Consider the following 14,387-nt stretch of genomic DNA (forward strand, 5'->3'; position numbering starts at 1 on the left):
TCTTGTGCTGGCACATTAGCAGCTCGCCGCGACGTCGTTTAAGGGAGTTACTCGAAGGGCCTGTCGTCATAACTACCACACTTACGTAATTACAGTAAAGATTGATCCGATATCCTGCCGAGTAAGCGCAGTATTAACGATGGGTCGTCTTTACTAGAGCCCTGCTTCGTACTAAACTCTCTTATAGTTGACAACTGTTAAATACACTCCTGGAAATGGAAAAAAGAACACATTGACACCGGTGTGTCAGACCCACCATACTTGCTCCGGACACTGCGAGAGGGCTGTACAAGCAATGATCACACGCACGGCACAGCGGACACACCAGGAACCGCGGTGTTGGCGGTCGAATGGCGCTAGCTGCGCAGCGTTTGTGCACCGCCGCCGTCAGTGTCAGCCAGTTTGCCGTGGCATACGGAGCTCCATCGCAGTCTTTAACACTGGTAGCATGCCGCGACAGCGTGGACGTGAACCGTATGTGCAGTTGACGGACTTTGAGCGAGGGCGTATAGTGGGCATGCGGGAGGCCGGGTGGACGTACCGCCGAATTGCTCAACACGTGGGGCGTGAGGTCTCCACAGTACATCGATGTTGTCGCCAGTGGTGGGCGGAAGGTGCACGTGCCCGTCGACCTGGGACCGGACCGCAGCGACGCACGGATGCACGCCAAGACCGTAGGATCCTACGCAGTGCCGTAGGGGATCGCACCGCCACTTCCCAGCAAATTAGGGACACTGTTGCTCCTGGGGTATCGGCGAGGACCATTCGCAACCGTCTCCATGAAGCTGGGCTACGGTCCCGCACACCGTTAGGCCGTCTTCCGCTCACGCCCCAACATCGTGCAGCCCGCCTCCAGTGGTGTCGCGACAGGCGTGAATGGAGGGACGAATGGAGACGCTTCTGCCTTGGTGCCAATGATGGTCGTATGCGTGTTTGGCGCCGTCCAGGTGAGCGCCACAATCAGGACTGCATACGACCGAGGCACACAGGGCCAACACCCGGCATCATGGTGTGGGGAGCGATCTCCTACACTGGCCGTACACCACTGGTGATCGTCGAGGGGACACTGAATAGTGCACGGTACAACCAAACCGTCATCGAACCCATCGTTCTACCATTCCTAGACCGGCAAGGGAACTTGCTGTTCCAACAGGACAATGCACGTCAGCATGTGTCCCGTGCCACCCAACGTGCTCTAGAAGGTGTAAGTCAACTACCCTGGCCAGCAAGATCTCCGGATCTGTCCCCCATTGAGCATGTTTGGGACTGGATGAAGCGTCGTCTCACGCGGTCTGCACGTCCAGCACGAACGCTGGTCCAACTGAGGCGCCAGGTGGAAATGGCATGGCAAGCCGTTCCACAGGACTACATCCAGCATATCTACGATCGTCTCCATGGGAGAATAGCAGCCTGCATTGCTGCGAAAGGTGGATATACACTGTACTAGTGCCGACATTGTGCATGCTGTGTTGCCTGTGTCTATGTGCCTGTGGTTCTGTCAGTGTGATCATGTGATGTATCTGACCCCAGGAATGTGTCAATAAAGTTTCCCCTTCCTGGGACAATGAATTCACGGTGTTCTTATTTCAATTTCCAGGAGTGTATATTGAAACCTGCGCAAGTATAAATAGTTCAGCAAATCAATTTCCTCTCATTAATAACGCACAGCTTTGAGGAACTAAGAAAATACAGTGTAGTCTCTACCGTGTCATTATTCGACAATTAAAAGATTTGTTCCTTGAAACAGGTACCAAAAATCCGGCCATTAATTCTCGATGCGCGGTGAGTAACGGAGTGTGGATTGACAGATTTTGTCACGAATTTTTATGAAGTTGTGTATCGTATGCAGCGTTTTTCAACGTCCTTGTACAGCTGATTAATCGTTTACGGGACTCTGCCATTTATCGCAGATAGTTGGTGCGCACTTAACCGAAGTGTAACTACAGAGATTGCCATATGCTGGATGTGTTAAACAGCTCACTGCTGGATGTTGACGGTACCGAATGTGGGCAAGATAACAGAAGCTGACAGAAAAGTCGTAATTCACTCTTAACAGATACGGGTCGCCAATCGCAACAGAGGGTTGTCATGAGGCACCGAAATTCTTGAATCACCGAAACTGACTGCAAATAATATATTGTGGTTATTTCTAATAAAGCAGCGTAAAAAATCTTTAGTACGGACAGCATTCTGGACCGAGCGAGGTGGCGCAGTGGTTAGCACACTGGACTCGCATTCGGGAGGACGACGGTTCAATCCCGTCTCCGGCCATCCTGATTTAGGTTTTCCGTGATTTCCCTAAATCGTTTCAGGCAAATGCCGGGATGGTTCCTTTGAAAGGGCACGGCCGATTTCCTTCCCAATCCTTCCCTAACCCGAGCTTGCGCTCCGTCTCTAATGTCTCGTTGTCGACGGGACGTTAAACACTAACCACCACCACCAGCATTCTGGGGCGGAAAAAGTGTAAAATACGTAAGAATGACCATTAATAATTACAAACTAATTACATGAGAAATCATTTTGTGTGAGATTTAATAATTTCCTTGCTTGCAGATTTTTCCATAAAATTTCGGCGGAAATTCCGGTAATCTGCAACTTGCTGCCACGATATTACGGCGCTGTCTTCTGATCATCTATACGTGAATACTTGTGAGGATACTGTGAGCTCACAATATTTAAGATGGCGACGGCACATGCGTTGTGTGTCCAGTTGGCGTTGCAGATATCTGCCAGTTCGCCCGAAATTTTATGGACTAATCATTTTTTTTTTGGCCTTATTCTGGAGAACGAGCCGGATTGACTACAGGACAACTGAAGTAGAGAGGGGTGCCGTAAGCCTTCAGTCTTACCATGAGTTGGTCGCAGCAGTCACACAATGGCAGTTACGAGGTGCAGTGGAGAAGAGCAGGCGATAAGCAGCTGGAAGGTGGTACAATGGGGCAGGAGCGGGCGACAGACATCAGATACAGCGAGTTCCCACTGTGCTCCTACAATTCATTGACAACAGAGGGCTGTCAGTAATTGCTAACTGCAATACACCCCGAAGAAGGCTCAAATGGCTCTGAGCACTATGCGACTTATCTTCTGAGGTCATCGGTCGCCTAGAACCTAGAACTAATTAAACCTAACTAACCTAAGGACATCACACACAGCCATGCCAGAGGCAGGATTCGAACCTGCGACGTAGCGGTCGGTCGGTTCCAGACTGTAGCGCCTAGAACCTGAAGAAGGCGCCTTGCAACGGTCGCCGAAACGGCGGAATTTTCTAAATGACAATACGGCCTCAAATTTTATTGACTGTGACAACGGCCGCGGAAGCCTGCGTTTACATTTAACTGAGCGCTGTTTGTTACAGTACTATATACGAGGAAGGAGGGCTTACTAGGGAAGTTTAGACGAGTCGTACATACTACCGTACAGATCTGGAATAATCGGGGTTAGTTCCAGATGTGATAATGTTAAGCTACCGTTGTTAAGCTTATTTAGAAATGTACGTAATTTTATGTCCTATGAACGAGGTGCCCAAGTCCATGTTACCGTTTTCTGGAGTTTTCCATGTTCAGTCGTACAACCATTTGAAATAGGTATGCAGAAGTTTATTTTCACACGTCATGTAGTTTCTGAACAGCAGCTGAACTGCCCACCAAGTACCAACTTGAGGCCTTCATGGGATAGAGTTGCCAAAATTTCTGTGTGTCCAACCGGGACATTCCTCTTACACTGACTGAAAATGGACGTAATTTGGGGAGCAAAAACTGGGGCAAACCAGGGAACTTCTCTGAAGCTTCAAAAGTAAATTAATTAATGGAAATATTTTCTCGGCATTGTGATAATCATCACGTATTTAATAATAAAGGAAAAGCACCAGTTTGCTTTTGTTCTACAATATATTGTAGAACAAAAGCAAACTGGTGCTTTTCATTTATTATTATGTTGTTGTTCTACCAAGAACCGACGGAAGATTCTATTAATATCATTACGTATTTGTTTGACTGTCACCCGATAACACTGATTCCACCATTGCTGTTGATTTTGTTCTGCCCAACGTCACAGTTTTTGGTGCTTTGGAATCATTAAAAAATGTTTGAAGCTTAGCCTAGTAGTACTGTCCACTGATTCAAAAGACATTTGATGTTTAACGGTATAATAGCGCGTTGCTAATTCCGTTGCTGTTACGAATTTGCCCTACTTGAATGAAATTGAAACAAAATAACTATCCGTTTTTAAATGCTTACAGAGTACAAGTGTGATTATGCTTCCGCTGCTTAATGATCCTTAATGTCAACTCTCCCCCCGTGTGCCATAGAAACGCATCATAACTTCCACATTCTACTTCCTAGTCACTTCATTTTATGGCGAGCCATTCATCTGAATATTTTTCTTGGAATGAACACTTCCATTTTGGCATTTTAAGTTCACTTATAAACAAACACTTCATTGATTTTACCGCTCAAGAATACTCCTTCAGGAACTCTTTGTCAACCGTGATAAAAACTTTAGTTATCTTGCTTAACAACCGAAGTTGAAATATAGGTCCATGCAAGAATTTGGAAAAAAATACAGTGTACGAGAATAATTATCTGAAATTCGATATCCGGGACAAACTGCCGCCCCGAAAGTATTTTTCGGTACATAGATTTCCTTAACCTGAAACCGGGACTGTCCCGGAAAATCGGAACGTCTGGCAACCTTAATAAACCATAATATTTTCGTCTGGGCATTTTTCTTGTCCTCCAGTTTAGAAAAAAATGGCTCCTTTCATTTGAAATGGTGAGAGGTCGAAATACGGTGCCGTATTCGACAGAACGAATGTTTCTTACTACTGCTTTTAATTTAAGTTAATGGCTGACTGCAATACTAGCCCTGTGGCGCTGAAGAAATTCGTAAAAAATATTTTAAAGAATGTAATCTCCTCGGTTACAAACTCGCGAAATAATAGAGTATGACTGTAGCGCGCAAAAAAAGTAAGTTCGAGGCACATGCACAAAGAACGAAAAGTGTGGTTATTTTCTGATACTAAGTTCGTAAGCGGAATTGGAAGAAAATGCAAATACCAAAATTAAAACAATGTATTCATTAAACGTGCACTTATCATACGTACAGTTTCCATTGCAGTTCATTCGTAATCTCACTTGATCGATTTCCCTTCCGCTCCGAGCATGATGGAATCACTTCGCTCATCATCTCTTGTGTTTGGCCCCCACTCCCGAGCAACTGCCAAGGTCACGAGTGATAAGCTTGCTGAACGCTTCTGCTGACCGCCCCCACAGAATACAGCAACTGATAGGTAAGGGCCAGTATGTTATCATCATCATCATCATCATCATCGCTCAGAAGTGACGTGTGGCCGATTATTATGCAAAAATATTAAGGGATCGTGCGCATCATGTTAACTGTGCTGATAGTACTTGGGGTAACAGTCATGATCTAACAACGACGGTTACTGACCGAGTGTATAAACTGTGGTCTGTGTTAAGTTTGTGCATTAGTAAGCAGGTGTCCTCTTCCCCTTTTCGATGCAACATGTGTTATATATTATGAAGCATGTTATGAAAATACTTTCGACAATGTATAAGATTCTCTCTCTCTCTGGTGTTTGTTAAAAATAAATACGTATACTAATAGCAGTTTAGCCAAGATCTGTCATGAGGTCTCAAGCGAGTGATGTTTAGGCGGTAAATGATTATGCATGACCTCTGTGGATAGAAAATTAGCGCGGCAACCAAGGAACTCGATGACGCACGCTTCGGGAGCCTGAATGGGCACAACAATCATGTTGAGCCGAACAGGGATAAGTTGAAGCAAGGTCACGGCGACCGCTTGCCAAGGGCATCACATGTCGGGATACGTGAGGTGTGACGTAACGGCCGGTCGTTATTTTACGTCACGGCCGCAGTCCGAAGGCCGCGGTTCGAATGCGCTCTACGGCGAGTCAAGTGGCGTCACCAAGGATTGCCCAGCTGATGGAAACGCAGCTAACTTCGCTTCCCTCTTCTGTTTCGCTTTTAATTTTACAGGACATCTCTTTGAATAAATATGAACGTAAGCATACTGTACGATTCGTCTTGCGACCTCATACAGCAAAATTAAAGTTATAATGGAACATTGTATCAAAATAAGACGACCAATTCTGGAACGTGCTAATTGAGCGCGTGTTTTCATTCTATCTCTTCAGCTCTGACTTCGGGAAAAGTTAAGGTTCTTTCTAGTGTAATTTCTATAGGATGCTTGTGAACTTCATCGGGGAGTTAGAACTCTGTCTTGCAATAGCAGAAACTCTAGTGATATCAGATACGACACTGTACGAAGAGACTGCATTAATGTCACGAAAATATTTTACGTTAAACAAATTCACCACAGTGAAAGTATTCATTGTTTTGCGTTACTTACTCTTCTGGTGGTGACGAAGCCTTTACATGCCCGGTAGCACCTTTATAACTGGTGATCTTGTGACTAATAGCATACCAGATAGAAAAGTGTACATGATGTTGCAAGAGGGACTATGCACTGTTTCTTTTTCGGAATTTTAAGAAATTTACTCCCTGCCAAGTATCACAATCATTTTACGAATATATAAACACATATTTGGTAGACGCCATTAAAAGTACCCAATAAAACAAAGAAAGTTAGCAACTTGACCAATGCCATTCATGGTTGGATATGGTATACTGTTTGTGTTTAACTTACTAAGGTATCCATTGTGTCACATTCCATGGTAATTCATCTATGGTGATGACAATGAAAGAAAATGATGATATTTTGTCACCTGGTTCCATATGAGTGACTAAAAGGAAGTTTCGAAAGTCACTTGGCTGTGATGGTGAAACTGTTATAGAGCATTAAGTTCTTGAAATGGAGTTTCAGGGAGTGAATGGCTTTTATTTTTCAAATTTTGGATGGATTTAATTCTCAGGTTTGTGTACCCTGAAGTTCTTCATTCATTTAATTGAGCGAATGAATGCACAATTGCGATCTTTATTTCTGACATTCCAGTTAAACAGGAATCTCTTCTTTATCTCAAATCACATATTTAATAGTTCTCCTGGGTTATGTGGCACAGTTGATACGGCATTGGATTCTAACTAGGGAACAGCTAGTATAGTAATTCTTGCCTGACCTCTCAGTTACAGGTTTTCAATATTTTGTGCAAGCCACTCCTAAGTATATGTTCTTGCCTTGTCCACCCTGTACTGGTGTTTATCTCAAATGACCTTGATATTAATAGAATATTAGATACATTTACCTTTGTTCAACAGTTAAATGTTTCAAATTCCATATCTGTAGGATGTTCGGCCCATGTAAATTGGGCATAAGGTGAGAATTTCCTAGTTCCTTCTTCAGTTCTGCCATTGAGATTCATGTGTTCTTTCCTGTCAGCAATAATTAGAACTTTGTGATAACAAATCATTATTGTCTGCTCTTGTGTTTTATGTTGATATAATGTGGCATGATTTGTTGTCCAATGTCAACAGGAAGATGAAAAAGTTGTGGAACTGGTGGAGCGTTATGGACCAAAGAAATGGACATTGATTGCCCGCCACCTAAAGGGCCGCATTGGCAAGCAGTGCCGAGAGCGCTGGCACAATCACCTCAATCCTAACATAAAGAAGACTGCGTGGACAGAAGAGGAGGACATGGTCATCTATAGGGCGCATCAGCAATGGGGCAACCAGTGGGCTAAAATAGCAAAGCTGCTGCCTGGCAGGTATCTGTCATTCACTCTGCTTCCTAGTGTCATATGAGGAAGATGTGCCTTCTTACAGAACAAACAATGAATAACGTAATTTAAAACAGTAAAAAATGTCAATTTATCACAATTCTCTATTATATTGCATGTCAGTTTGGAACACATGCCAGTGATATTACTTTGTCTTTACAAAATTATTTCAATTCAGTTGTGTTTAATCATATGTCATTTTCTTCATAGGACAGACAACGCAATAAAGAATCACTGGAACTCAACAATGCGTCGCAAGTACGAATCGGATGATCGTTGCGAGGGTCAGAGTCGGCGTGCTAAGACGAGGGCTGCGAAACAGACGAGTGTCGGTGCTAGTGTTTCCAACTCTGCTTGCACGACAGATGATATTGACGATAAATCAGTTCAGTCACAGTTCCGAAACAATCTTACTACATCAGCATCTCGTAGTGATTATTTGGCAAGGTCTGCTGACACATATAGCAATGTGAGTATATGGACTGTGATGATTGCAGTAACATGTTTGACAGATTTCAAACAAAATTTGGCCTAACAGTTATGTTTCTAATCCCTTCAGAAATTTATTTAAAATGTAAGTAAATCTTTGTGCAGTTGGTATGTAAATAAGTATTCCTTCAGCATATATAGAAGTTATGATAGTTTGTTTTATTGTTTGTTGCTAGTAATGTTGGAAATTGTGCAGCGTAATCGAAGTTCTGTTAGCAGTGCAGTGATAAATTGATGTTGGCACTTATTGACATCTTTAAACATAATAGTTTATGGCTAAAATATAGATTCCCTCCTTTCTACATGATACCATATTGCCTCATAAATTCTTGTGTTTGTGCTTGATTTTGCTCTCAACTGCAGTATCAACAGGATGGTAATGTAGTCTGTAATTTACTATCCTTTATGGAACATACAGATATTTGACAATGATCTTTATCATAGTTTTCCCTACAACTGCTGAAGATAATCTGCAGATAAAAAGTAGAAGAAAATGTGTTTTAGATCTGGTACTGGATAATACAAAATGTACAAGGTGGTCAGAAACAGCCTGAAAAGCTTGTGAGTGTGTTGCAGGTTAGGTTGTGCTGAGGATTAATTTTTAAGAAAAAAATTTGATGCATCGCACTGTTTCTGAGTTGGCTAGCATTGATGTAAGTCAATCAGGCCTTTCTGTGCACAAACCCAAACAACCTGCCGGATACAATTATTGTCAGTTGTTCTCATAGCATAGATGATAATGCACGAGACAACTCAGCCTTTGGCTTGGGCTTCACCCTTGCTATTGTCCCACATGTTATTTTTGAATAGCTCTCTTGTTCAGTTATAGGAAACCAAATGAAGAACATGTTTGGTAACATTGTCTCTGGCGGTCTGCTTGAGTTTGCAAGTGTGTGCAATGGTCCGATTGGTTAACTTGAAAGCTAATTAACTCATAAACAGTGTTTTTCTTAATAATTGTTTCTCAACACATCCTATTTATTCTGCAATATCCTTATAAGCTTTCAGGCTGTTCCTGATGATCCTGTATGTTTTGTATTGGTTTGGTTTATGCTGCAGACTGGAAGCAATAAGTACTTCCAGTGATTGATATTAATGAAGAAATAGTGAACAGATCTCCAAGTATTAGCTGCTCTTTATCCAGATAAAAGTGAATTGAATGTATTCCAGTGGATTTGTAAACAACTTTGAAGATTTAAACCTGCTCACTAAACTGATGTTGACACGCATTCTTTGTTTTGTAATGTGTAATTTTGTACTATAATCCATAAAATAAGTGATCTGTTGACGTGTTTTTTATTTATTGCTAAGAGTTGATTGTTGAATACCCTACAAAAAAGATCTTACTGTTTTAGCCTTAACTAGTCGGCCATTTATATTTTAAGAATGCAAATGGGTGGCAGTGAATATCAGATATAACTTCTCTATTTTGTTTGAATGTTGTCTATTTTGAACATTCGGAATAGTGTTCTGTAATCAGACACAAATCAGGTGAAATAATTTCTAACAGCTTTAAGAAGGGAGCTGGGAAAGGTTTATGATGTGTATTATAATAGAGTTATCCTCGAATACCCTGTAATACTTCTTAGTTTTGAAATTGTGGGTGGGTACATATGTACTGAGACGCCAGTATTTTTGTAATAAGGAATGTTTAATTGCCGAGAATGCGTATTCGCATATGTAGTTGTGTGGTTTCAAGAAGCAGGGAAGTATATATGGGAGAAATGAAGGGTTACTACATTTTTGGAACTTTTTAACAGGACAAATGGTCACCAGCCAGCTGTGACCAGCAGACTCCAAATACAAGTTTTCATTCGTCAGTCGAGCAAGTTGCTCCATCATGTGGAACCCTGTTTCCTTCTGAGCAACTGCATGAACATTTCTTCAAATCAGATTCGCCAATGAAACTGGCACGTCCAAATACTCCAGAGTACATTCTGTCATCTCCCCTCAGGTATGTATTGTAGCTGTAGAATGATTTTGTTCAGTTCTGCTGGCTCACAGAGCTGAAATCTGGAGTTATCCATGCTTATTGTGTGGTGTTTGTTCATTTTGTTGGAACAAAAAAATGTTAAGACATATAATAGTTACTCTTTCCAAAGTACATTCACTTTTATGGAGTATTCAGTTTTCACAACTTTGCCCTCTACACTAGGAGATAATGTGTTCCTAAGATTTAGTCTTTAAGGTGGCCTATATAAAATGCTTCAGTGTTTTCTCTTTTCTTACAATCTTAAGTACTAGTGCATGCATGCAGTCTTTTTCTGGAATGTAAAACAAACTCTTCAAATCATCCTATTTTGTAGGAAATGAAAGATTAGGAGGGATGGCCGAGTAACTTCTGTATTACATTTTTAGGAGGGTTTCCTTCCAAAATTGTTAAGGTTAAGTATTTTCAAATGTTTTAACAACGTTACAGGTACTGGATTCAATAAATAGCCCATTAGTTGGCTGTGAGCGTTGCTCTCTTGGGATGTCCGTACTTGATATGTTTTCCAGAAATTGTGAAAATAATTACTGTTCCAAAAAGAAGCTGCAATATCTCAGTACAGTACAGGATTAATGGGACCTGGACGCCATGAGGGCCCAAAAAATGTATTTTTTTATGTAATAAAATTCTGTGATTCTCCCCGATTGTAAAAGTGTATACTTTTTGTAAAATACCTCAACATTTTCGTGTTTAAATATGTTTCTAAAGCAGATGCATTGCACGACTGCCTGGTTGTCACACTGCTGTCAAACACAATACCTTATTTAATTTTCGCTCCGTTATTTTCATAGCAACTTGGTTGTGTAATACCTTTGAATAACGTACTGATTGTATTGTGAGTAAGAATTTATTGCAATTGATTTTTATGTCAATACAAGTAATTACTTGAGTTTATGCTTGCCAGGAATTGTGTTTGTTGGCTTATCAGCTTTTCAGATTGGTTTAATGGACACCTTAATATGTTTTAATAATGGAAAACAAAGAGCACACTTGGCATTAAAACTGGGGACTGCATGAAAAGTGGTTAGCTACAAGTGAGCAGGCAACATGTAGCTGAAGCTGAAAAAAACTGCTGAAAGCATGACAAAGGAGTCAGAATAACAAAGAAAAGAAAGAATACGAAAGAAAATGGAAAGGTCACTCAGAATCAACAAGATTATGGTGCTGGAATGTGGGGAATATCTTGACATGTTATCACTAAGAAGAAAATGACATGCCATTCTTTAGTTTGTTTCCCATAATCAGTGTTTTTGCATACCGTATTTACTCGAATCTAAGCCGCACTTTTTTTCTGGTTTTCGTAATCCAAAAAACCGCCTGCGGCTTAGAATCGAGTGCAAAGGTAGCGGAAGTTATAAAAAATGTTCGTACGTGCCGCCACAACTAACTTCTGCCGGCGAATACATGTAGCGCTACGCAAGCATACTTTGTAGGCACAAAGATAAATACTGGCGCCAAAACCTCTGAAAGATAAATACTGGCGCCAAAACATATGCGTCAGTAAATAATTTTTTTAAAAAAAAGTGGAAGACGAGATTTTTTTTCTCCGCCGCGAGTTTCGACCACTGCATTTTCATACATTATCCAACGAAGTAAATACAAATACCGTATTGTTCATCTTCGAATGTAGCACAATTTCAGTGTACTACGAAAATCTGACTGGCAAGACTGTTTAGGATGTTTGTCAATATGGCCAACTCTACGTTCTGAATTTTTTCCTATCTGTGAGAAGAGATGGTTGCTAATAGGAACCTGATGAAATTTGAATCACATACAGTATTCTCTTCACCATAAGAATAATACGAATATAAACATTTTGCCATGTATTCTTTCGTGTTTGCTGCTATCTCATTTAAATCCTGTCTGCCTAATAAACTACGAAACTATAGAGTGAGACAACAGCAAACGTGGAAGAATATACATATCATGTCATGTTTATATTCGTATTATTCTTATGTCTAATAGTGATACAGTCAGAAATGAAGCACGGCAAGTGACTAGATTTTTAAATCTAAGATGACTGTAATTTCTGTGCAGAATTTGATGTAATAAAGAACCGGCCGCAAAGATTTTCAAACGGAGAAAAATTTTCACAAACTCTCGTTCAGAACATGTTCTATCATACGCAGTCTATTATTTGATTCTTGTTGATCATTATCAAAGAAAGTAGCAGTGTAAGTAACAACAAATAGCAGTCTCTTGCCACCATTGTTTCGCTAATGAGACGATTCCTCTCTCTCTCTCTCTCTCTCTCTCTCTCTCTCTCTCTCTCTCTCTCTCTCTCTCTTCTTTTTTTTTTCTTTTTTTTAATTAATTGTAGGCGGCGGTAGCGCGCACAAAAGCAAGTCATGCCGCGAGCCGCGACTGGCCGTAAACACGCACTATCAGAATGCGACAAACAATGCACGACACAGTGCAGTAATGCATTTTCAGCTTAAGAGTGACGCAAACACCTATAACAAAGAAAACGGCATTTATCAGATCAAAGCAAAATAAGCAATCGATTCAAACCAGACGAAGCACGTGAAAAAGGAAGGGTATCTGTATAAATACGGACAGAGCGCCTGACGCATAGCAATGGCTACGTGGTAAAGCTTAACTGCTAAGCTTACAACTCGAACCAAACTACTGTAGCTGTATCGTCATTCATTCGACCTAAATTGTCTATCATATTACAATAGACCAACTTTGTTTCGATTTGGAGATGCGGCCTAAAACTTTTCTCTCCCCTTGAATTTCGAGTCTCAAATTTCAGGTGCGGCTTAGATTCGGGAAATTTTTTTTTCCTTTATTTCGAGTCTCATTCTTCAGGTGCGGCGTAGATTCGAGTGCGGCTTAGATTCGAGTAAATACGGTACTTACATGTCATTACCTCATCCTTTATTAAAGCTACAAAAACTAAAGTTTGAATGAATAATAATGTAGTGTTTGCCTACACAGTGTACCACATTATTCAACAATATGTTAAATATCCTAAGTTGGAGCACGTCATGTTCTCAAATTAATAGGAAAAAATTGACTTCTAAAAAAACATTTTTTTGAAATTATGCAAAACAGCAAATTGGTAAATATTTCTGGTTTACTGTTTCAACAAGTTAACAATTAAAACAGGGTATATACGACCCGGGACAACCGGGAATTCCGGGAAAAACCCGGGAATTTTTTCATCCGGGAGAAAACCGGGAAAAACCCGGGAATTTTTCGGAATTCCGGGAATTTTTCATTGTTTTAGCTTTCAGTTACATTTTTGTAGTTTTGACTGCAGAATTGATTCTCTAGCAAAGAATGTTATTGTATCCTGCTACTGGAGAATGATACTGCAGCAATAAAATATAAACGAGAGGGAAAAAAATAAAACTGTAGTGGCAAAGGAAATGTGCATTTTACGACAACAAAACACCGTGCACGCACAAGCGTCTACAGATAGCAAAAATATGTTAAAGGCCGTAGGGCGCAGACTGTAATTCTTCGTAACAATAAACTGCTTGCTGTGAGCATGACGTCACAACTGTTCACATTAGGTTCATTTGACCTGTTGCCAGCGGTCTGTTGCGCATGCGCATTTGACTCGCGTATAAGCAGTACCTTCTCCCGCTTCCCGCTACTTGAAGTTTGGCTGTTAGCTGCATCGGTAGTAGCAGCAAGCAGCCAGATGCAAACGAGAAAAATTTTTCTCGCGCGCCCTAGCTGCCAGATTCGCGCTTGCACAGAGTTGTCTGGAGTTGTAGTGGGGAGGGGGTTAGTCTCCACGTGACCCGTGTTTACGTTAAGTGATTTCGCTGCTTCTCTTCGTGTACAGCTCCCACGTCAAATGAAAACAAAACGGATTTCTGTGGCCGGGAGCTATCAAGTGAATTAAAATGCATTCACATAATTACAGAGGGCAAAAATATATTATTAATTTCAATTTCTGATTTTATTTTCTTTCCAAGTTAGTAGCAGTCAAGCATTAATCGCCTTGCAGAAGAATGAAGTTATTTTTGCAAGTTTGCTAAAGAAATTCCGCTGAGGCAATCATTTTATTTGAAACGAAGTGTTTCATTTAACAATTTTGGGTACTTCCAACTGTTCGGTGAATTTCAAGTGCACGTTATCATCTTCTGCCATGTATGGCATTATGCCATAATAAAGAACCAAACATGAGATCGTAGAGTACTGATACTCCAAGAAAATTTACATCCCAAAAACCAC

The 14,387-nt window shown here is 41.0% G+C and overlaps 1 protein-coding gene across 3 annotated transcripts in view; it reads left to right on the plus strand.

Moving 5' to 3' along the window:
• The window catches only part of LOC126190811 (myb-related protein B), a 221,632-nt gene that overhangs the window by 172,393 nt on the left and 34,852 nt on the right, over positions 1 to 14,387 (plus strand). For 2 of the 3 annotated variants that reach the window (XM_049931374.1, XM_049931373.1), the window contains exons 4-6: positions 7,473 to 7,705; positions 7,928 to 8,186; positions 9,967 to 10,160. In XM_049931374.1, the coding sequence (XP_049787331.1) occupies positions 7,473 to 7,705; positions 7,928 to 8,186; positions 9,967 to 10,160 (686 nt within the window). Of the gene's footprint in view, positions 1 to 5,916; positions 6,043 to 7,472; positions 7,706 to 7,927; positions 8,187 to 9,966; positions 10,161 to 14,387 lie in introns of those variants that run through there. The other variant, XM_049931375.1, reaches the window with a different exon arrangement.

Source organism: Schistocerca cancellata, chromosome 6, assembly GCF_023864275.1.
Source record: "Schistocerca cancellata isolate TAMUIC-IGC-003103 chromosome 6, iqSchCanc2.1, whole genome shotgun sequence".
Lineage (NCBI taxonomy): Eukaryota > Metazoa > Arthropoda > Insecta > Orthoptera > Acrididae > Schistocerca > Schistocerca cancellata.